Source organism: Battus philenor, unplaced genomic scaffold (assembly GCF_028537555.1).
Source record: "Battus philenor isolate CCGP_79_NKW_IND1 unplaced genomic scaffold, ilBatPhil1.0.hap1 SCAF_24, whole genome shotgun sequence".
Taxonomy (NCBI): Eukaryota; Metazoa; Arthropoda; class Insecta; order Lepidoptera; family Papilionidae; genus Battus; species Battus philenor.
This window is the reverse complement of record NW_027181687.1, coordinates 997,409-1,020,688: the sequence shown is the minus strand read 5'-3', so window position 1 is coordinate 1,020,688 and position 23,280 is coordinate 997,409. Positions and strand designations below refer to the sequence as shown.

At 35.4% G+C, this 23,280-nt stretch overlaps 1 protein-coding gene across 1 annotated transcript in view; it reads left to right on the top strand.

Moving 5' to 3' along the window:
- The window catches only part of ssp3 (short spindle 3), a 118,392-nt gene extending 100,755 nt beyond the window's left edge, over nucleotides 1-17,637 (top strand). The window contains exons 18-21 of the mRNA XM_068768029.1: nucleotides 9,643-9,757; nucleotides 11,120-11,220; nucleotides 16,263-16,424; nucleotides 17,300-17,637. Of these exons, the coding sequence (XP_068624130.1) occupies nucleotides 9,643-9,757; nucleotides 11,120-11,220; nucleotides 16,263-16,424; nucleotides 17,300-17,449 (528 nt within the window). The 3' untranslated portion in view covers nucleotides 17,450-17,637. The remainder of the gene's footprint in view (nucleotides 1-9,642; nucleotides 9,758-11,119; nucleotides 11,221-16,262; nucleotides 16,425-17,299) is intronic.
- Nucleotides 17,638-23,280: the final 5,643 nt, after the last annotated feature.

The window sequence follows — 23,280 nt, the reverse complement described above, 5'->3', positions numbered from 1 at the left end:
CTCGTTATCACAGTAACAGCTTTGAGTTAAATTTCTTCGGTATTATTATTATATCAATTTATTTAATATATTTCCATCTTTTCATTATTATTAGTGTCTATCACAATGTTTTGTACTTTTAAATTATTTAGACTAGATATTTGACTCTTACCCTACCATATTTATTTCTCTTTATAACCTTTTGAATAATTCTACTGCAAGATCTGAGGAATGCGAGGAATGTTACTCTTCACTGATATCTATAACTTGGGAGTTTTTAAGTAAAGAGTGAATAGGTATCTTCTAGGCAGGTATATAGCATAATATACTTCATTATTTAACATCAGGCGAAGCAGACGTCAAATGTTTTAACTATACTTGATAAAAAAAGCACAGTGCTCCCTTCATGTATATTGATTTATAGTGAAGTGTATAACTTGGGTGTGTTTACATTGGAGTCGTAACATATTAGCTTGTAACGGCGTTTTAAGTGGCGAACTATTTCCGTCTGATTTATGCGCTCGGGATATATCAACGAGCACTATGAGCTCTATTTTTCATCAATATACACTCACAAAGTAGTTTTCTGATTGGGAAAATGTTTTAAATATTTACGAGTTTTTTTTATCGATATATTGCTACTTGGTATTTATAGATTCCGTGTACAGTTTAATGTATTAAAATAATAACAATTTTGTGTTGTAAATTATTAAAATTACCCATGCACCAATAATGAATGAGAAAAATGAGAAACTTAATGTGTCCAGTGAATTAGCAAGTTGAATTAGTAGTGGGCAGATCATTTGGTCAAGTGACAGTGGCAGGTCAGCTTCTGGAGTTTTGACCACGGGCCGGCAAGTGCAACGTAGAACATCAAGGTGCGCAAACGACCTTGACAAAGTCTCTGGAAGTAAATTGATACCTAAGGGTCTTATTGGACATCTCTACGGATGGCCTATGTCCATAATAATGATAAAGTTAGTTAATTGTATAGACCAGAGTTCCCCAAACTTTTTTGTCGTAGACCCCCTGCCATGTTTTCCGTGTTGGGTAGACCTCCTACTTACATGATATTGATTTCCTGTAAATTTCTAATTGAAGTGAAGTTTAGTGTTAAAAACTTAAAGTAAAAACACCTGTTAATTTATAAATTTATTAAATGAATTTAAATTAAAACTACTCAAAATAAAATTTTGTATCTGTTATGTAAAATATACGTAACATATTAATAATTTTTTACTTCATAGGTACTTTTATAAATAATGTGAATGTTTTGATATTATAAGATAGTATGATGTAAGTAAATGTGTATGTGTTGAGATCCACTATCTTGGACCCCCATTTTCATTTCATGGACCCCCAAATTTTTTTTCGCTGACGTAGACCCCTTGCAGGTTGTCATAGACCCCTAGGGGTCGATATAGACCACTTTGGGAATCACTGGTATAGACAGTTTAATTTTATTTTTAACGTTCTATACGTCAATGTATCCAAACATTGTTAACATGTTCCGATAGATATTGTGCGAAATATCTAATAGATTCAGGCGTTATTTTGCGAAAGTCCATCTTAAGTAATAAAAGGACCAATATATAGCTACTTCTGTGTTTGGTGCTAATCGGTGTAACATTACTCCTGAGGATGCCCCGTGGAGGAGTGAAACACGTGTTGAGTGATTTAACGGTGGTAGTTGTGTTTCGCATTGTTTGCCGCATGCGCATTTATCAGCGTGCTGGCGGGCGGTGCGTTTTGTTGCACGACTACTGCTGCATTGGCGGAAGTAGCTATATATTGTTCCTTTTCTTACTTGTGTGAAATTTTGGATTGTACTCTAACAGATGTGTAGCCAAAAGTATCCCAGCTGTTCATCTCCAACCTAAAAGGGAGTAAAATGTCCAGCTGTGGATGTCATACGATTGTCATGATGACGATGTTTCAGTACTGAAGCCTTCATTTGCTATTGCAATAAATAGGATTTATTTATATTAGATTCTATGATCACATCTAAATATATTTTATATATGTTTCTCATACGTGTCACTATCAATGTATGTAGAATCCATTCGCGGTTTAGTCGATGGTTAAATGAATAGTTTTCTGTTCAGTTAACGTCGGTTCGTGCCGAGCTCGCGTCGAAATTAGCATTGTTATCTCAAGCAGTTGCAACCGTAAAATTTCTAGTCAAACAACGTCTGAACTGAACAAATACGAGGGGCCAAGAAATCCCCGGGCGCTCGACTGCAGTGCAAACTGCAAGACAAGCGCACCAGCGGACAAATAATCCGACGGTAATAAACTGCAAACAGTTCGCCGGCTCAACGCAAATAAGCGTCGAATGCGCGGGAGCATAGAGTGTGCCCGCACCCACTAGTTGCCACACCCACGAAGTCGTAAGTGTGTTAAATTGTAAATGAGATGTTGCGTCTATCATTTACAGCGATGATACACATAATACTCTTATGACAAATATACTCTTCCTTTTATAAACATAGTGTGGATTGTAGTTGTGATGTTATTTGAAGTTGTTCATATGTTATTGATTTCAACTTGATTCTGCCAGCTTTTCGTATGATAAATATCTAAAATCTACATGTCTTTTCTTACGCGAGTCGGAGATCATCGGAGATCTTGAAATTGACTATGCCTGCTCATTCTACTGTGTTTATAAAGAAATAAGTAAGAAAAGTTATCGATGTAGATTACTGTATTGTAAGTAAGAAAAAGACCAATATTTAGCCACTTCCGCACATGCAGTTACAGGGGGTTCCTGCATGTGCGGAAGTGGCTAAATATTGGTCCTTTTCTTACGTAGGATGGACTTCCGCAAGGTAACGCCTGATTCCATTAAATATTATAAAGAAATGTTTCACTGTTGTCGCTGTCAGGTTATAAGATAGATTACCAGAAGCAATAAGTTGCCATAAATCGCTGTCACCGTTTAATAATGTGGTAAACAAGCACTTCCTTGGCCTGTAAAATAGAATATTGTGTAGCATTTGTTATTTATTCGTATTTAAGTAATACCTTTTTCATGTAATATATATATATATATATATATATATATATATATATATATATATATATATATATATATATATATATATATATATGTGAAACTTGGTTTATCTCACATTATAAATTGAATGATTTCATTTAGAAGAGCAAATGTTGAGTCTCTCCGGCATTTTAGATCAGTGTTTTAAGCCGGTGGTAGCTTAATGCTTATAATGTTTAAATAATCGACGATACAAAAGTACATATAAACACAAACTTAATTAAAGATATTTAGAATTACATAAAAATAGTATCATTGTATACAGGATGTTTGGTTATAAGTGTAAAAATATGTAATGTGTATGTAGTATATTTAAAGGATTTGCTAACTAATTATTAGACGACTTAATATAGCATTATAAAATTTAGCTTATTATATATTAAAATAAATTATGATTTACTATATGTTCCTACAGACTTTGTACAGAAGTTATTGGCCTGACGCATTAAAACAATTATATTAACGTATCATATTTATTACACATATAATCACCCTGTATACTAATGTTTGTTCTCTTAGTTTAGTACGGCATCTGGCCGGTTGAGTCATAAGTGCCGTCTGTAGAGTTCCGCGTGTCGGGGGACCTCGATTTGGGGTTGTAATGAGATAGCATAAAGACACGCTCGTGCCCAACGTTGGGATCGAATTACGGAATCTAACAATGATCTCTACACATGTATAAGTTCATTATATTATAAACCTATTTTATTATGATATATAAATATTTATTTTATGCCTTCAAGAGAATTGTCATCTATTTTCTATTACAAAGCCGCACTGTCAGAGTCTAGCTGATTTTTGTAATATATATATATATATATATATATATATATATATATATATATATGTTTATGTATATGTGTGTATATATACTAAAGCACTTTCTAGTTATTAATAGTGGACTTTAATAAAAGTCAATTTTGTATTTTAAACAACTTCATGCAATCAAAGCTTCAAGAGCTGAATGATTATATGTGAGTGGAGTTTCTTTCTGCTTCTTCTACACAACTACAACACCTTGCGAAGCAGAGTAGAGTCAGAAATGAAATAGATTAATAATATCAATAAATAATAAGTCGATAAGGGTCCTGTTATAAATTTCAATGTTGAATAATAAATGAATTTTATCTTTATCTCAGTTTAGTAGGTTTATTCCGGACGGGGATTGTCACATATCTAATGCCACCATGGAGGTTGTACACCAATACCTCACTTTGCGTCGTGGTTACGTTCTAAAAAAAACACGTCGCAAATTGAAACGCCGCAAAGTGAATTAAGAGTTTCTATAGCAAACCATGTAAAGATCGAAGATAGGTTCCAGGGTTACGAAAATACTACTTTTTAAAAAGAAAATTGAACAAAGTAAATATTTAAAAAACAAAAATAATATAACTCTGCCAATAAATAAATTGGAATAATATTTACCTTTTTTATAACCAGAAACAACACGTAAAAATCTCTTTTAAAAAAAAGCACAACACACTACGTAATTTAAACTGAACTCTAAAATTATCAAAACAAAGTGAAAATAAAACTGTATTCAAATTGCGTTGATTTCAGTTACGTATGATTGTATGTTGAATTAAACCTATTTAGTAGTAATGTACCATTGAAATCTATCCCGTTAACGTGGGACAGATGTCTCAGCGGTCCCCGGGTTTCACTTCCCGGGCAGCATAAATGTATTGTCATCTACTGTGTGACTTGTACTTTTATATAATAGATTACCTCTGATTAACCCTTTCCTTACGGCCGTTGCGCCGAATGGACGCTACTGAACCGGGCATTGTATGGCGGTAAGCTGATGTTCAAGCTGCAATAGAAAAAAATAAAAGTTAGGCATCAACAAACAAAAACAAAAAAGATATGTAAAAATAAATAATATTAAACTGTGATAAAGATAAAGATAAAAATGTGATACAACAAAACTAGAAATTAAGAAAATGTAAAATGAAAAGAGGATGAAAGAATGGTAAAACAGAGCAAAAGGGAAAGAAAGCAGAATTGTGGTATAAAAGAACAGCATGAAAGATTATGTGAAGAATGAAAGGGAAGAGAATGAAAATAAAATAATTAAGTGAATAAATTAAATGCTAATAAAGTCCTTATCCCACCATAAATAGGGGTACGAGAGGCCCCCAATAGCGGGGGTCATTAAAAAAAAGCTGATGTTCGTATTTTCTCATTTGTGTTACATATTTAAAGTTTTTACTGGTATATTAATTAAAAATAGAAGTTAGGATAGTTCTTAATAATTCATTTGGTTGTAATAAATCTTAAAACACGGATCATGATCACATAAGCCCACATGAAAAGGTGGATGCCGTCTAACATGCGCTAGTAACGAAAGACTCTAAAAATTGATTACAATATTTATTGATTTAATGTTTTAATAATTATTGCATATATGCAGTGCAGCACTTCACAAGGTTCTAGTGTCTAGGCTCCTAAGCAGAAGTACAAAAGTCCGTATCTACAAAACCGTAATACGACCAATATTCATGTATGGCTGTGAAGCTTGGACGCTAACTTTGAAAGAAGAACAAAAACTGCTAGTGACGTAACGCAAAATCATGCGGAAGATCTTGGGACCAGCGAGAAATCAAGACGGATCTTGGAGGCTCCGAAAGAATGCCGAAATTAAGACTTTAGTAGCACAGTCAAATATCATTGGCGAATATAAAGCTCAACGAATCCGCTGGCTTGGTCACTTGGAGCGAAATGGATCGGATCGGAGCGTGAAGGTAGCGTACCTGGAAAAACCGAGGGGTCGAAGACCAGTGGCTAGACCTAGGTATCGCTGGATCGATCGCGTTGAGGCAGACTTGCGCGAATTGAATGTCAACCAATGGCAGACGATGGCGCAAGATAGAGGAAAGTGGAAGTCTCTCGCTTCGGAGGCCAAGACCCACTTTAGATCACTGAGCCAGCGGAGTAGTAGTAGTAGAAATAATTATTTATGCTTTATTTTAGTAGTCAAGTTCAACGAAATAATAAAGGTTGTGGGAACTAGATACGGTCATCGTGTCGTCTATATCGGTTGATATAATAATGCAAGTCTTTATTTGAAGAGAGGAAAATTATTACGTGTTTTGATTGTCGTCAAATGTTTTACATTTTTTTTCTGATATGGCCCCCGCTGTTGGGGGCCTCTCGTACCCCTATCTTTTGTGGGACAGGGACTTTACGGGCAAATTTAATTATTCACATAATTTTTTATTGTTTACTTTCTCTTCTTTCATACTTCACATTGTCTTTCGGTCTATACTTTTATGCCACAATTCTGCTGTCTTTCCCTTTTGCTCTGTATCACCTTTCATTCATTCTTCTTTTCTTTTTACATTTTCATAATTACATTGTTATTTTATATCACATTTTTATTACTTAAATTCTATAATTATTTTATATCACAGTACTGTATATTATTTTGCTCTTATTTTGTCTTCATTATTGTTTCACATTTAGAATAGGTGCTTTTTTGATGATGGATGGCTACTGTTGCCTGTATATACAGAGCTATACTCCACCTGCACTTTTTTGATGGGTGGGGATGAGAGCGTAGGTAAAGTGGGATTTAGCTTAAACTTTGTTTTTGGTGGCATACCTTCAGAGCTCTCTCCAGAGCCTCAACTCAAGCTGTTACCTATTACCTTATTACCAGATTGGGACCAAAGTCGTGGATCGCCCGGACAATCCCTGGGCTAACCATGCCAAGGAACCCCTGTGAAGGAATCTCCACTTGTTTTAATTTACTCTTTTGTAGTCGTTGAATAACAATTTTGGTTTGCATTTCGAAAATTGTTGTTATGTATGTTTTCGACGCAAGTACCATGTCAAATTAATTCTAAAGTTTATTTATTACACAAGAATTGATAATACTGTATGTTTATATTAATAAAAAAAACGCGCATTAGCCCTCAATTCAAATAGAGAAATCCAATAAGGGCGTGTACATGTTAACTAAGAAGACAATAAAACAACAAACTCAAAGCATGAAGCACCGCTGTGTGTACACCCTGGGGGCGTTCGATTCCCCGGCGAGGCGCTTTGATGTCTGTATGCGCTGGTTTTATGGCATGAATAATGACGCACCCATGGGAGCTGTGCTCGCAGCGCCCATGGTCGAGGTAATAGATAATAAACACAATTATAAGTTTATTAGCGGCACCGCAGATGCGTCTGCCCCTCAGCCGGGCACCCCGGCCGCGCGGTTACATCATGATTGATTATTAATATCGGTGACTGTTTGTTTTGGAGTATCATGTAGTTGTACACAAATGTTATAAGAGAGAATGTACAATCAACTCTACCCTATGTCGCTTGGTATTCAATGTTACTGATACATCGCCGTACAAGTTCTGCGAGAAGCATTGTATTTGCTTGGTAAAGTTGAATATATGTATATATATATATATATTTAATGGAATCAGGTGTTACCTTGCGGGGAAGTCCATCCTAAGTAAGAAAAGGACCAATATTTAGCCGAATTTAAACACATCTGTGTTTGACACTAATCGGTGTAGTATAACTCCTGAAGATGCCCCGTGGAGGGGTGAAATACGTGTTAAGTGAATTAACGGTGGCGGTTGTGTAATTCGCATTGTTTACCGCATACGCATTTATCAGCGGGCTGGCGGGCGGTGCATGTTGTTGCACGACTACCACTGCATGTGCGGAAGTGGCTAAATATTGGTTCTTTTATTACTCATATATACACATATATATATATGTTCGTGGAGAGTGGCAATCGTATATAATGAAATGCATATAGTGTGAATAATATAAAATAGTATATCGAGAATCGAATCGCCTCGAGTTATAATCAAGTCTGTAATATGCCGCAGTTCTACTTCCCAGCTTACACAATATATATATATATATATATATATATATATATATATATATATATATATATATGTATATATATATATTTATATATATATATATTTATATTTATATAAATACTCGTATATATATATATATATATATATATATATATATATATATATATATAGCATACATAAATGATCGAGGATTTATCTCCTTTAAAAATTTAGAACGCTCTCTCTCTCTCTTTCTCTCTCTAATACAACACTAATGATCGCCAACCCGCCTGTCAAACGTGGCGATTATGGTATATCTTCCCATTGATATCTTTGCTTTTCTTAGAAAAGAAAAAATAGAGATGAAAACAATTTATTCCGTTACATACGTGAATCAAAAAGCAAAGTGGTTTAGTTGACGTGGATACATAAAATCAAAACTCGTATCGCGTTGCAACGCCACGTTTGATCCGCCAGGAAACGAGGGGTCCGAACGGTGGAGTTCTTAGTTAAGTATTCCCTGCACACGTCGCTCGGACCACTGATTGTTTTAGCTTCATTCCGTGCCGAGAACCCATTACCTCTGATTCTCTTAACGGTTCCTTGGACTTTGATTTCTCTTCCCCCAATGCCCTTAATACCGCATCTTACGTGATTACATGCAATAAGGTTACCGTAAGAATTGATTTTATGTTTAGCATTTTTATATGTCAAATAGAAGATTTAAAATAATAAAAAAATGCCTCTTAACAGGTTTTATATTTTGAATTAATTCTGAACGTGGGTGCTATTGACGAAAAAATAAAAATAAAAGAGACTACTATGTATCATGTAAAAAATAGTTGATAAAAGGTAAATGTTTAAATACGTTAGATTTTTATATGTTTATTCCGAGCATTAAGTCACTCTCATTATTATTATAATTAAACTAGCTGTCCCGCAAACGTTGTTTTGCAAAAAAATATTTTTAATTTTCAATTAAAAAATAAGAGTTGATCGTAGAGGGGTGAAAATTTAGGGTTGTATCTATTTTTGTATGTTATATCATAAAAAAATAAAAACAAAAAATTTCGTCAAAAAAATAAAAATATTTTTTTAAAGGTGAACAACCCTTATCACTTAGGGGTATGAAAAATAGATAGTAGCCGATTCTCAGACATACTGAATACGCATGTAAAATTTGGTAAAAATCAGTCAAGCCGTTTCAGAGGAGTTCAAGTTCGAACACCGTGACACGAGAATTTTATATATTAGATATAATTATTTAATGGAATCAGGCGTTACTTCTGACTCTGTGTTTGGCACTAATCGGTGTAACATACCTCCTGAAGATGTCCCGTGGAGGGATGAAACACGTGTTGAGTAATTTGGCGATGGCAGTTGTGTGATTCGCATTGTTTGCCGCATACGCATTTATCAGCGAGCTGGCGGTGGTGCACTTTATTGCACGACTACCACTGCATGTGCGGAAGTGGCTAGATATTGGTCCTTTTCTTAATTTAAATATAATTATTTAATAGAATCAGGCGTTACTTCTGACTCTGTGTTTGGCACTAATCGGTGTTACATACCTTCTGAAGATGCCTCGTGGAGGGATGAAACACGTGTTGAGTAATTTGGCGGTGGCGGTTGTGTGATTCGCATTCTTTGACTATGTAACATATATAATTTTTATATTAAAGTGAAAAGGTTAATCTCGTGTTGAATCTATATATTTCCCCGCTGTGGAATGTGGGTCCAATGTTGGGGAACACAGGTGTAATCGTTTGATATATCTGATATTAGGAGGCTTTCGGCGAAGGCGGATGGCCTCTGGAGTTCCGCGCTGCCGTGGCTCGCTTGCTGTCCCAGCACGCGCCCAATGATAAAGAAGCTCCTCGTACGCCCACCTATCGCAAAGGTAGGCTTTTATTCACATTTTCACACAGCCTTTACTTTTAAATGTAATACTTTGTTAAATAGATCAAGATGCAGTGGTCACATAGCTCTACGATGGATTAATTGAAGGAAAATATTGATGGAATTGTCTGTGAATCTATGGGTGCAAAGTGGTTTTGTGATAAGAGATAATGATGGAATAGAAAAGAGCCTTCATGATAGTTATCTTTTTAATAATTGTACACCCACTGTTGGACATTGGCCTGGCCTGTAGATTTACAATAGTATAGGTTGTAAATTACCACCATCCAGTCTCAACTCTTAACAAGGAGATGCCTATCTTCAACAGTGCACATCTTATAATTAAAGTAATGGGGATGATAATAATGGCTTATATTATATATCTCTAATGGACGCCACTACACTTAAAAATATATGTGGTGGTAATGTTAACTGTTCGGAACTGTTGTCCGAGGTAAACTTTCGAATTACTGCAGCAAGAACGCGTTCTAGATCTCTCTTTTTTTATCAACGGCTAAGACAAATATCGGTAAACGTGCACCCTTATACAGGATGTGTGACCTCCACAATTGATATATTAGTGATATTGATATATTCTCGTGCTCTCTCGTATCTTTTAAAAGACAATTATTGAGTACACACAATACAATTTAAACCTCATTAGAACGTAACGGCTTGCTGTGACTCGTAATTATTGCGGTGTGATATTCAGAATGCGCTGGATCTTTGATTCCTGTTTAGTAATGTTTTTATTTGTTTTGTCATTGTTTGACTATAAATCATTAAATGTTCTTAGTGAGATAGTTATAAGGTAACAATTGTAACTAATTTTATATTTCTAAATTTCTAAGTTTGTACTTTCTTATTGCCTTTTGTTACTGTTTATCTCCAATAATGTAAATAAATAAATAAATATTTGCGGGTTAACAGTATGTATTAAATATAATATGTGTTAAAGAGAAGTGGTCGTACTTTCTTAAGTGTTTCCTCCCAACTACTCAATGTTTTTTTAAATAATTATGACAATTAGTTGACTTCAATTTAGTTTTAAGTAAGTAAATAGTTTAAGAGGTTTAAGCACTGTAAAAAAATGCCGGAAATATTAAACGTAATTGTAAAAACAAAGGCAAGGACGGCAAGTCTGTAGAATATAGCACCTAATTAAAAAGAAATGAATGTTAAGAGACTTTTCTAATGTAATTGGAGCGTGGTTAACCTGAATATAAAAAATATGAATCAAGTTACGTTATTATAACGCATCAATGCATTGTAATAAGGTTTTGCAATTTGCAAGTGAAAATTGTTAAATCTGCTCTTTTGAACTTTTCTAAATTAACATGTTAATACATATGTATGTTAATAGGTGGAAACAATATGCGTCTGGACCAGACCCTGTCGGAGACTATGGTGCTGGACCTCATCGTGCTCGTCGGCTTCGTGGTGGTCAACAACCCGCAATTGCAGGTGAATAGGTTATATTCGATGATAACATTAGAAATAAGGTCAAACTAATATTACTATAGAACGCATGAACTTGATTGGGATATATATATCAAGCAGTGGATGTCCGTGAATTCTTTAGACGTATTAGAGAAGAAAAAAGAGCGTGTCCAACATTGGACAGAATTGTCAATAACTAGGATTGGCGCTAGAAACAACATAGCGGACTCCTTATGGTGACTGCAGCCCAATTGATAGTAGATTCTTCAAGTCCATTCCATTAACACGTCGCCTCTCTTCCTTTACCAAACTCTTTAGGTATTTCACATGTATCCCATCCCCTAACCTCGAACAGCGTGGGCAATCCGGGGGGGGGGGGGGGGTGGGGGGATCCGGTTCTTTCCTTGGTTCGCGAAGTGGCCCACGCTGCCGTCCCAAGAAGCAAACATATCGAATACACTACACACCTCTGTCAGGGTATAGCTGTCTACTTCGTGCGAAAGTCTGGAGTAAGAATGTCCAGGCAATTTTTGTGATAAGTTCACGGATCCTTCAGTTCCATGAACTCAGTCGAGGAAGTTGTTAAAGCCTCCAGGCTGTCGCATTAAAGTCAACAGAAATAAAGCAGTCTACCCTTGTGAACCTGTGGATTAGTAAATACCACTTGGGTAGCAGTTTAAATCACGTAAAAAAAAAACTTGAATAGCGTGGTAAGACACCGAAGCTCTTTGAGAGGTTAGACCGCTTCGTGAAGCTATTCAGTACACGGAACAAAGAGATCTAAGATTATCATTCAATACTCCTTTAACATTAAAACTCTAGTAATTGAGAGGCATGAATTTAACGTCAGGATATAGGTCTCACATCGAGCCCCGGCGGTCATGCACCACTTGTTCTGTGGTCTTGTCCGCCTAACCCGTGTTATACCGAGGGTGCTCCGGACAGGCCCGTGTCTCTCCCGACCGCCGAGTTGTCCTCGCTTCGTGCTACTTACACTACACCTCATTCACTACACTTTACACCTACACGTGTATAGTTCTCCGCGTGTGTACGTCTTCGTTGTAACTGGGGTACGATCGCCAGAAGTAAATGTTTTAGTCCGTGGGCCTCTGCTTCCACGGATTCAATTTCGCTGAAGCTGCACAAAGGCAAATCGGCTAGCAGCATGACTTCAAATATATCACAACAACAACACAACAGAGGCATGAATAACTAAAAACTAGAAAATGTTTCTGACTCTGTGTTTGGCACTAAGCGGTGTAACATAACTCCTGAGGGGATGCCCCGTGGAGGGGTGAAACACGTGTTGAGTGATTTGGTGGTGGCGGTTGTGTGATTCGCATTGTTTGCCGCATACGCATTTATCAGCGGGCTGGCGGCGGTGCATTTCATTGCACGACTACCACTGTATGTGCGGAAGTGGCTAAATATTGGTCCTTGTCTTACTTAGGATGGAATTCCGCGAGGTAACGCCTGATTCCATTAAATGTTCCTGAGTCGTGTCGATTATTCATTTATAAATAAATGCACAGGTATTCCCATTCGTGCGGGCGACGGTCATCGTGTAGGCGTTTAAAAAAAATCTAATTTCCGACACAACGAGCTGCGTAAGGGGTCCGAACTCGCATGCGGGCCCCACCTGCGGTACACGTGCGTGTGTCCGGCGGTTCGTGGATGTACTTTAAACTGTATCCGTTATGACAGCCTCTAGAACAGGGGTGTCAAACTTAAATGCTAAGTTGAACCAAATAAACAAACCTTTTTAGGGTGGGCCATAAATTTTTGCACTTTACATGTGTAGAAATGCAAGTAAAAATGCTATTTTGTTTATGATTTATTTACAGTAATTATCATTTATTAAAATTTATTATTTAAAAATTACATCGTCGAGATGTGCTCCGTCTCGCCGTTGGCCCCCCTTACTCTCACGGTTTTGGAGAAATCAAGTGTTGCTATTTGCAAAAATTTTTGGCGCATCCTATATATTTATTAGGGATGTAAAAAATAATATTTAAAGTAACAAATATTTTTATTTTAACTAGAACACTGTAATAAATATGTAGATGCTTGTGGAAAATATATGGCAACACTAAGAAAGTTATCAAGGTCGACAAAGACAAACCGGAGTGCTAGCAGGTAATTTCTCTACCTGCGAGCTTCGGAGAACTTTAAGAGAATAATTTAAATTGCAATTAATAGTAATGTTAAAGGAACGGATATGATTTGTACGCCTGGGAACAGGTAGAGATAAGAACAGTGTATTGAGCCGCGAATAGTCTTCAACTTTCCAGCTGATAGATGCTCCTGCAAGGTATAGGCCTCGCCTAGAGATTTTGTCGATCAACTGTCTTGCGCTACTCATATATAGCAACTTCCTGCGACCTTACCGTCTTTTGTCTATCAGCTCGTGATGGTCATATTATTTTGTATTACCAATATTTAGCCACCTCCGCATATGCAGTAGTAGTCGTGTAACAAAGTGCAACGCCCGCCAGCCCGCTGATAAATGCGTATGCAGCAAACAATGCGAATTACACAACTGCCACCGTTAAACCACTCAACACGTGTCACACGGGGCATCTTCAGGAGTTACGTTATACCGATTAGTGCCACACACACAGAGTGACGACTGGCACTAATCGTGATCACACTTTGTTGTGTGTGTGTATATATATATATATATATATATACATATATATATATATTTATATATATATATATACACACACTTACCCCGAGACACTAGGACCCGTTTAAAGGGGCTTTAACATATGTTGGCAGGCGGGTTGGCGAACGAAGTATGGTATTTAGAGGACTTGTTTGTGAGAAGTGGCAACCCTATGTAATTAATGTACAAAGAGTGAATTATATAAGATTGCATTCTGTGAATCGAATCTGTGATTGATAAGTTTCCCACTGGACATAGAAGATCTATGATGAATAGTTATGTCCAGGATTGGACGTCATACGGCTGAAATGATGATCAGGTCGTATTGGAAAAGCCTACGTCCTATGATTGAAATGATGAAGACGATATAGACCAGAGTTCCACAAACTTTTTTGTGTCGTAGACCCTTTGCCATGTTTTTCCGTGTTGGGTAGACCCCCTACTTACCTGATATTGATTTCCTGTAAATTTCTAACTGTAGTGAAGTTTAGTGTTAAAAACTTAAAGTCAAAACACATGTTAATTTATACATTTATTAATTGAATTTAAATTAAAACTACTCAAAATAAAATTTCGTATCTGTAATGTAAAATGTACATTTTGATATTGTAAGATAGTATGATGTAAGTAAATAGGTACTATCAGTGTATGTGTTGAGATTCACTATCGTGGACCCCCGTTTTCATTTCATGGACCCCCAAATTTTTTTTCGTTGACGTAGACCCCTTGCAGGTTGTCATAGACCCGTAGGGGTCGATATAGACCACTTTGGGAATCACTGATATAGACGATGTGATTGTTTTCATTGTAATGCTTTATGGTACGTGATGTCTTGGTAGATTACATCCTAATAAGAATAAAGCAGTGTTTTTTTGTTTGTTTTGCAAAATTACCATTTTTATTTCCGTAACTTTAAGGAAAAATAATTAAAAAAATGAGCAGAATTAATGGACCTTAAATTTTGCTCTTAACTACATATTTAAAGACTCATTTCATTATAAAAAATTTAGTAGTTACTTTAACACAATGTTAAAACACGTTCTCTGCCATTTTCCCCGCTTATTATTTAAAGAGGTTCCCACAGGCACAGGTGCGTCTTGCGGAGTTCTCAAAGGAAGTGTTTTAGTAGCGATGTTGTACGACTTCGCAGTTGGGGCGGTTGACCATTACAATGAATAATTTATGTTTTTTCCACTTCGTAATCAATTAGGTGACTTGTCGCTTGTCGACAGATGCGTCCGACCGTGGGACGGAATGCGCTTCAATTGTTTTGCGTTATAAATATTTGCAGTTGGCTTATTAACTATAAAGTTAGTTAAAGATACGAGTTTTCCTAAATATTATAATATATTGCAAAGCATAACGCTCCCTTAAATATTTAATGGAATCAGACGTTAACTCGCGGAAGTCCATCCTAAGTAAGGAAAGGACCAATATTTAGCCACTTCTGCACATGCAGTGGTCATGTAATAAAATGCACCGCCCGCCAGCCCGGTGACAAATGCGTATGCGGCAAACAATGCGAATCACACAACCGCCACCGCCAAATTACTCGATAGAGTAGAGCGGTGCACTTTATTGCACGACTACCACTGCATGTGCGGAAGTGGCTAAATATTGGTCCTTTGCTCTCTTAAAGATCTCAACATGACCGGTCATGCTTTGCCTGTATCCAGTAAACTTAACTATGTCGTGGGTCCATCTAGTGGGGAACCCACGCTGCGGCTCCTTGTCGCCACTTGAGAACATTCTGGTGCTCCTCAAATTTCCAATTCTTCAACGTCGATGACTTTGATTCTCCTGCGGATCTCTTCATATCCCTAAACCTTGAGTCATCTTAACATTGGTCAAAGACCTTTGTCTACAGACATAACGGTATTTTGGATTTAATGGAATTTAATGGAATCAGGCGTTACCTCGCAGCAGTCCATCCTAAGTCAGAAAAGGACCAATATTTAGCCACTTCCGCACATGCAGTGGCAGTCGTGCAATAAAATGCACCGCCCGCCAGCCCGCTGATAAATGCGTATGCGGCAAACAATGCCAATCACACAACCGACACCGCCAAATCACTCAACACGTGTTTCACCCCTCCACTGGGCATCTTCAGGAGTTATGTTACACCGATTACTGCCAAACACAGAGCACTCTGTGGAAGTGGCTAAATAATGGCCCTTTTCTTACTTAGGATGGACTTCCGCAAGGTAACGCCTAATTCCATTTAATGTCACCTAGAGAGCGATAGAGAAAGCTTTGCTCGGAGTTTCGTTGCACCGATTAGTGCCAAACACAGAGTCATCAGGTATTTTGGATAACAAGATGTTTCGTAACTTCTCGAACGTTGAAGATATATATATATATGTGTTTTGTTCTACATGTTATGGTGTTGGTACGACAGGAGACCATCTGCGAGGGTTGGAGTGTGATTAAGACACTGTGCACCCTGCCAGCCAACTGGCTGGTGTCGCCGCCTCACAGCCACGCGCTGCTGCCCACGCTGGTGGCACTGGCCGATCGTCCTGCCACCGCCGCTGCCATCGCCGCCGAGTTTAGCGTCCAGGTCAGATTATCACACCAACAATTTAACCAGACCCCTCCGAAATATCAAATAGTATCAAAATTTTCCCTTTGTTCACACATGATGATTAAAAATAATCAACAAAATTCTTTAACCCATTAATAGCCTGATTTACGAAAGTGATTTTTTTTAATATTACTGTGTTTGCTTGAGGGTCTAGATGAAGTAAAAATTGGTTTTTATTTTAATTTCGTTGGAAAGAATATTATACAACAGTAAAATTCGTACAGCCGACCTATAAAAAAACTAATAGTAATGTGAACATTCGGTTTAAAAGATTGGTATCAAAATTGAAACTCTAGGCTATTAAGGGTTAAAGGTTATACACCTATTTTTGATCACTCTGTATAATATCATCACTTTTATGTAGGAATGCTACAGGCCAATAACTTCTGACTGTACAAACTCTGCAGGGGAAGATAATCAACAACTATAATTAATTTTAATATGTAGTAATGCGGATTTTGTTAACGCATTTTCTTAGTATTCTTTTATTATATTATTTCTTATAACCATTATTTTTGAGTAGCATTTATCATACATTTATTAACAGCAAATGAAATGTATATTCACTCTGTATGTCTTGACAAATATATAGGGTGGACTATAAATTTTTGCACTTTTGAAACATGTGTAGAAATAAAAGTACAAATGCTATTTTGTTTATGATTTATTTACCGTAATTATCATTTATTAAAAATTTTTTTTTTTAAAAATTACATCGTCGAGATGTGCTCCGTCTCGCCGTTGGCCCCTTACTCTCACGGTTTTGGAGAAATCTAGTGTTGCTATTTGCAAAAAATTTTGGCCAACCCTATATAAATGCCTTATCATGTTGACGAGAAATTATTTCGCAGATGCTCAACGAGTACATGCAGAGTCCGGAAGCGCAGAAGGTGAAGTTGGTGCAAGTGATCAAACAGGGACGCAACAAGAAGGGCAGCGGGAAGAATAAAAACAACTCGGAGAAACAGTCGAACGGCCTCCCAGCCGGCCATGCGTCTTAAGCCTCGTTTCTCGATAACGGTCGACGGCTTTGCGAAAACACGTCGAATTATCTGTTTGATTGATCGCATCTGTGGCTTTGGCTAAGTATTTATTGTGCTCATGTGTAACCCTTTTTCGGCCAGTGTTTCTCAAACTTTGGCATTTATTTATTTTCATAGCAAAACCTTCTAAATACCTTTATCATCTAGTTACGAAACTCAAACTTTATAAATCCAATTCTTCTTTCTTTATAAATCTTTTTTTTAATACAACACCTTGAAAATAAACATAAATCAAAATGTCGAAATATAAATGATTTGTATGTTTTATTTTCTAATTATGATTTAGTCATCTAATTCTAAAACTTAATAAAACTATTTTTTTCTATAGAAACTTCTTATTCGAACATCTTGAGAATGGATTGATACTAAACAAAATTTTAAAAAAGAAATGTTTTGTATATTATTTCCTAATGTGGATTTAGTTATCTAATTCTAAAACTTAATCTTTGTTTCCATTCATTTTTCCAAATAAACTTTATAAGAAAACCTTTAGGATGGACAGATACAAAACAAAATATCGAAATATAAACGATTTCTATATATTTCCTAATCTTGATTTGCTTATCTAATTCTTAAATTTAATTGATGTAAATTCAATTCTTTTTATCTAGATACATATTCGAACACTTCGAGGATGGATAGATACAAAACAAAACGTCGACACGTAACTAATGTCTGTACTACACCCAACTCCTTTTGCACGATTTTAAAATAACGCGGTACATCTAGTATTTTTTTTTAATTTTAATTTTGACAGCGATTACAGAAACTTCTATATACAACTAGAAAATTCAATTGGCGGAATAAGCAGATCTTCAAACTCAAAACAGTTGTGTCAGACATCTGCATGTCTAATGTATCTGCTATTTATAGCATTTTTAGTTCAATCCGTAAGAAATGTGCGCACGCATGTTATCAATCAGAGATGAAAAATTTCAAAATTTATTTTTATTTATAATTTCTGTTTTTTTTTTGTTCTGATAAAAATGAATGGCTATTACTTCTTTTGCAAGGTTTTTAGGAACATATTCAAAGATATTTTTCTACCTTATATATATATTTTTTTTTTCGCACGTAATTCTAAGGAACGTGTCTACCGTGTAAAAAATGAGTTGGGTTTTTCCTAATCATGATTGATTTCGTTTCTATCATTACAAGTATAACAAATACTTCAAGAAATTTAGGAATGATCACATTTAAATTCTTTTTGACGTAGTGACTCGAGTAAGGTATAAGATATACATGTTATGCGCCCTGCTCTAATAAATATGATACTGCATAAGGTTTTTGCAACACAATCACATGGAAAACTACATATTTATGATTGCCAACATAAATATTTCAAAATTTTGCTCAGTTTTAGAAAGAGATAGCTAAGCTCGGGATTTCTTAACGAGATCGAAAGAAGTAAAGAGAATTCAGTAGATGAACGAAAGTTACAGATATGGTCCAGCATATATAGCGCATAGAATTAATCACCGCTGGAATCTTTCCGGAGTGGAGAACACAGACCAAGTGGACAGATGACCTTCTGAAGGTCGTCAGTCGGAAGACGCTGGTTGCAGTTTTCTTTGAACTAGTCCTGTTCGAAATCATTGATGCAAGCCAATATCTAACAGTATATGTTCTACGGTAGAAATGAACTTGATGATGATATTTGCTCCTATTAAATCCAAGACTAAAATGTCAGACGACAGAAGTCTATTGCAAGGCATTAAGCTCTCCCAAAATTCATTGCGATGTCAGATCTTTCATCTACCTGCATTTACTGACTCTTCGTCATTAATCCTTAAATGCATAATAATTTAAAATTGCAACATACCACTTAAACGTAAAATGAGTACTACACTTAAAAGTAAATGCATAGTGTTGTATATCTTCAACATAAAGGTTTTTTTTAAAAAAAATAGGATATACAATTTCTTTCTATTTTTCACTGCGTTTTAGTGTACTTATCTGCAAGATAAATATTTTTTTAAAGTATAAATATAAGTCATGCATTTAAGGGTTAAATATGTCTTACCTATTGGAAGACCTACCTAAGTGTCTATAATAGATACCAATGTTAGTTAATATGTTTGAGAAACACTGGTCGGATGAATGAATTCATAAATAATTTATTGAGTGTATGAGATATCTGTTGCATGATCGCAGCTTCGTCTGAACGTATGCCTCTAGGTAGCGTTGTCTAGCTTCGGCTAATTTACCAATCTCTACCCCATTACGGGCAACCGTATCAGAATTTAGATGTTCGGTGTTAAATTATTCGGTGTAGTTGTAATAATGTTCGTTCTTGATTATTAACAGTCTGATGGTGTTGAAATGATATTTCGTCTTTCATCAGGTCCTTGAGAAACAATTTACTCTTTTGATTCCTAAGCTTGGTGGAAGCCCACTTGCTATCAAGTTACCCATAAAACAGATGCAACTTCCTCGAGACCAACAATGTTTATAGCTTGACAAATATTACGTAATATTGTCTAAATGATTTACACAAATTTGCTAATGCTGGTTATTCCAAATCTTACAGCTTGAGTAATCATTCTTCTTGTCTCTTTAGTCTCTATTAATTTCATTCTTCTATAGTTATCGTAATCTACTCTCTTATATCTTTTATTTCTTTTTATTTACATAATTACTTCTTCTTTATTTTATTACATTTAAATAACTCAGGCTGTTTTTGTAAATTACGTGTCGAGTTTTTCGTTTCTAGTTGAATTAGACAGTTAATCTAGTTTTTGGCATTTGAAACTAAAAACAGAATATGAAAAAATGTATTTTGATATTACAAGAATTATTTGACAGTTTAGAATCAAAACTCAATGTACCCTCAATATATATAACATATAGCAGCGCGTGTTAAATGATGTGTTTCTGAAACTAATGCGAGTTTTTATAACAGATGTTTTAATTATAACTTTTTTCTAAGACTACCCTACGTTTTAACAATCACATGTAGGAATACCCTCATTTACGTAATTTTAATACTAACAATACTTTAAACCCTAATTCTTGGATAATCTATTGTTGATTGAACATAAGTGTTTTTAAATTTGGAATGTACAGTCAGACTGTTAATAATAAAGCGCGTACAGTCAGTGTTGTAGAATTGTCGTTAGCCCCCGTTCGCTTTCGATGTACCCCCGCCTCCGTAGCTGTCTCTGTCGTTACCTACGTTGTTTCACGCTGCAAACGCAAACTATTTAGTTTCATCTCGACTCTAAATGAATTTACTATATTTATTTTTGGATATCTATTCATATGTTTTTATTTTACAAAAATCTTCGAGACTGAGTGTTTCAATGTAGCAGGTAAATGTTGTAGTACCCTGTTTAGACATTCATCTGTCCAAATATCCTATGTATTAGTAGTAACAGGTGTAAATTATTCATATCTACATAAGTGTTGTCCTCGTGTATTGGATGTTCTTACTGTAGTAGTACTGTGTAATCTTTTTGATGTGGCTATACATATTTTTCTATCGATCTAATTCGTAAATCAAACTAACTCTTCGGCTTTTTTGAAAATGGAACACTTTCAACTGTATCTATCTCGGATCGTCGACTGAATTTGGATTTGATTCGTCTCGCTTGAGATGTTGACGTGTAGTTTTAATGGTTCGGATGATCTAGTTGAAATGTTCACTCAGTTTCCCGCTTCTCGTGCGACTTGTGATCGCGTGTTGTGATTTCGACTTTTAATTTAACGTCTAACCAATATGTGGGATTTATGTTTGTTAAGGGTTTCGTTTGTTATGCTTGTAACGCAAATATATGATTAACATGAGGAGTGCTAAGAGTGTGCCTTGTGGTACACTTTTCAATTCAAGTAAGGAGGGTAAAATTAATCTAGGTATTAAAATATAGGAACGCTGTGATAAAAGTGGAAGGTGAAAACAATTAAATTCGGAAGGTTTTGTATTTAAATGAAAGACCAATGCGTTGACGTCTATTGTCAAATGTATCATATGGTCGGCTCGCGTCAAATGGCTTATTATTCGGTCGTTTTGTAAAACGTCTGGATTTCCATTTATTACTAAAACTGTGATTATAATTTATTAGTTTAACCGCCACATATTGTGAATATTGTATTGTTTCCTTTAAGTTATGCGGTACGATGTCGGGAGTGTTTCGTCTGTGATTTCTTACATTAGCGTTTGTTAACTTTCTCCTGAAACTTTCATTGTGTATTTTTTTGTGTAAGCAACAAATAAATATTTGTGTAACATTATCATGTGTTTTATTTTATTCAACACCCTTCCTATATATTTATGACTACATTCCTGTATGTTATACATTTAAGATATTTAAAACAATAATTGCCTAGATTATCCACACAGATATCTTTCCCCTTGATTATGCTACAACTCGAGAACGACTCGATTCGACTTCTTGTATTTTTTAAAAGTGTCCTTCTTCAATTGATGAAGGTCTTACCTTACCTGGAAAGCCTTATTCGAGGATTCTACTACTTGCCTTTACAGGTGTCTATGATCTGCTTTTCTGGGAGCTTTCGTTATTGCAAAACCAAAAACAAAATAGTTGATAAGAAATTCATGTTTTCCACACGATATATATTTAGCTGTATTTAGGAACCACACTTGCAATACCCGACCCTAATAAAGGGAAAAGGGAAGGAAGAAGAAGAAGGAACCACACTTGCAATATGGAGTAGGGATGAGGAAGTGATCGCACTAGCCGTAGTGTAAAATTTGGACAATGATTTTAAATCAAAATAATCAGTTGACTTAGTTAATTTAAGTTAATCTAGTTAGTTTTAAATAGTATAAGATTTAAGTTAGTAAACTTTAAGAGACTTAGTAAGCATTAATATGCAAAAATCTTAACAAAAAATAATCCTAAATATTAAACGTAATTATACAAGGATGCGTGTTAATATCTGTGGTATATACAATAAAAACTTTTTTTTAAATAACTTAATTTTCGAATTGTTTATTCATAGCTACTAGCTAAGTTTGTGGGGTCAGATAATGAGTAATAACTTTAAAGTTTTGAAAGTTATTGATCATGAACAAAGGTGACTTATTTTTAGACTAGTATGAAATATGTTTAAAAATTCTATATTAAATTATAAGTAAAATTGTTTAATTATAGCTACCAGCTAAGTTTGTGAGGTCAGATAGTAAGTAATAACTTTAAAGTTTTGAAAGTTATTGATCATGAACAAAGTTGACTTATTTTTAGACTAGTATGCAATTTAAATTATAAGTAAAATGTAACCAGTGTCGTGCGTAGATAGTTGCGTAACAAACTCGAACATAAACATTTTCGAGTGAAAACTCATAGTAAATATCAACATTTCATTTCAAAAAAATACGAGCCATTAGTATCGGAGTTATTAAAGTGGGAAGTGCTATAAAAATAATTCATTTCAAAATTTCTTTGATGCCTAATTGAAGTTAAGCGGGAGTTCCACTGGCCGATTCGCTGCCCGGAGCTAATATTCACGTTTCAGAATATCGCATCACTAAAACATTTTTTATTTATCTCTAGCTCTGCTCGCGACTTTGTCCGTGTGGTGTACGTTTGATAATGTTTCTAAAATAAAAGTAGTCTTAGTTACTCATTATCACATCAGCTATCTACCAGTATAAGTCTCGTCAAAATTGGTTCAGTCATATTAAAGATTAGCCGGGACTAACAGACAGACAAAGTATTTTAAAAAGTGTAATTTTCGTATATATTCACGTTTGTAATAAAAAATTGTTATTTTAATATTACAAACAGATACTCCAATTTAACTTTTTTATATATATATATTTAACTGCT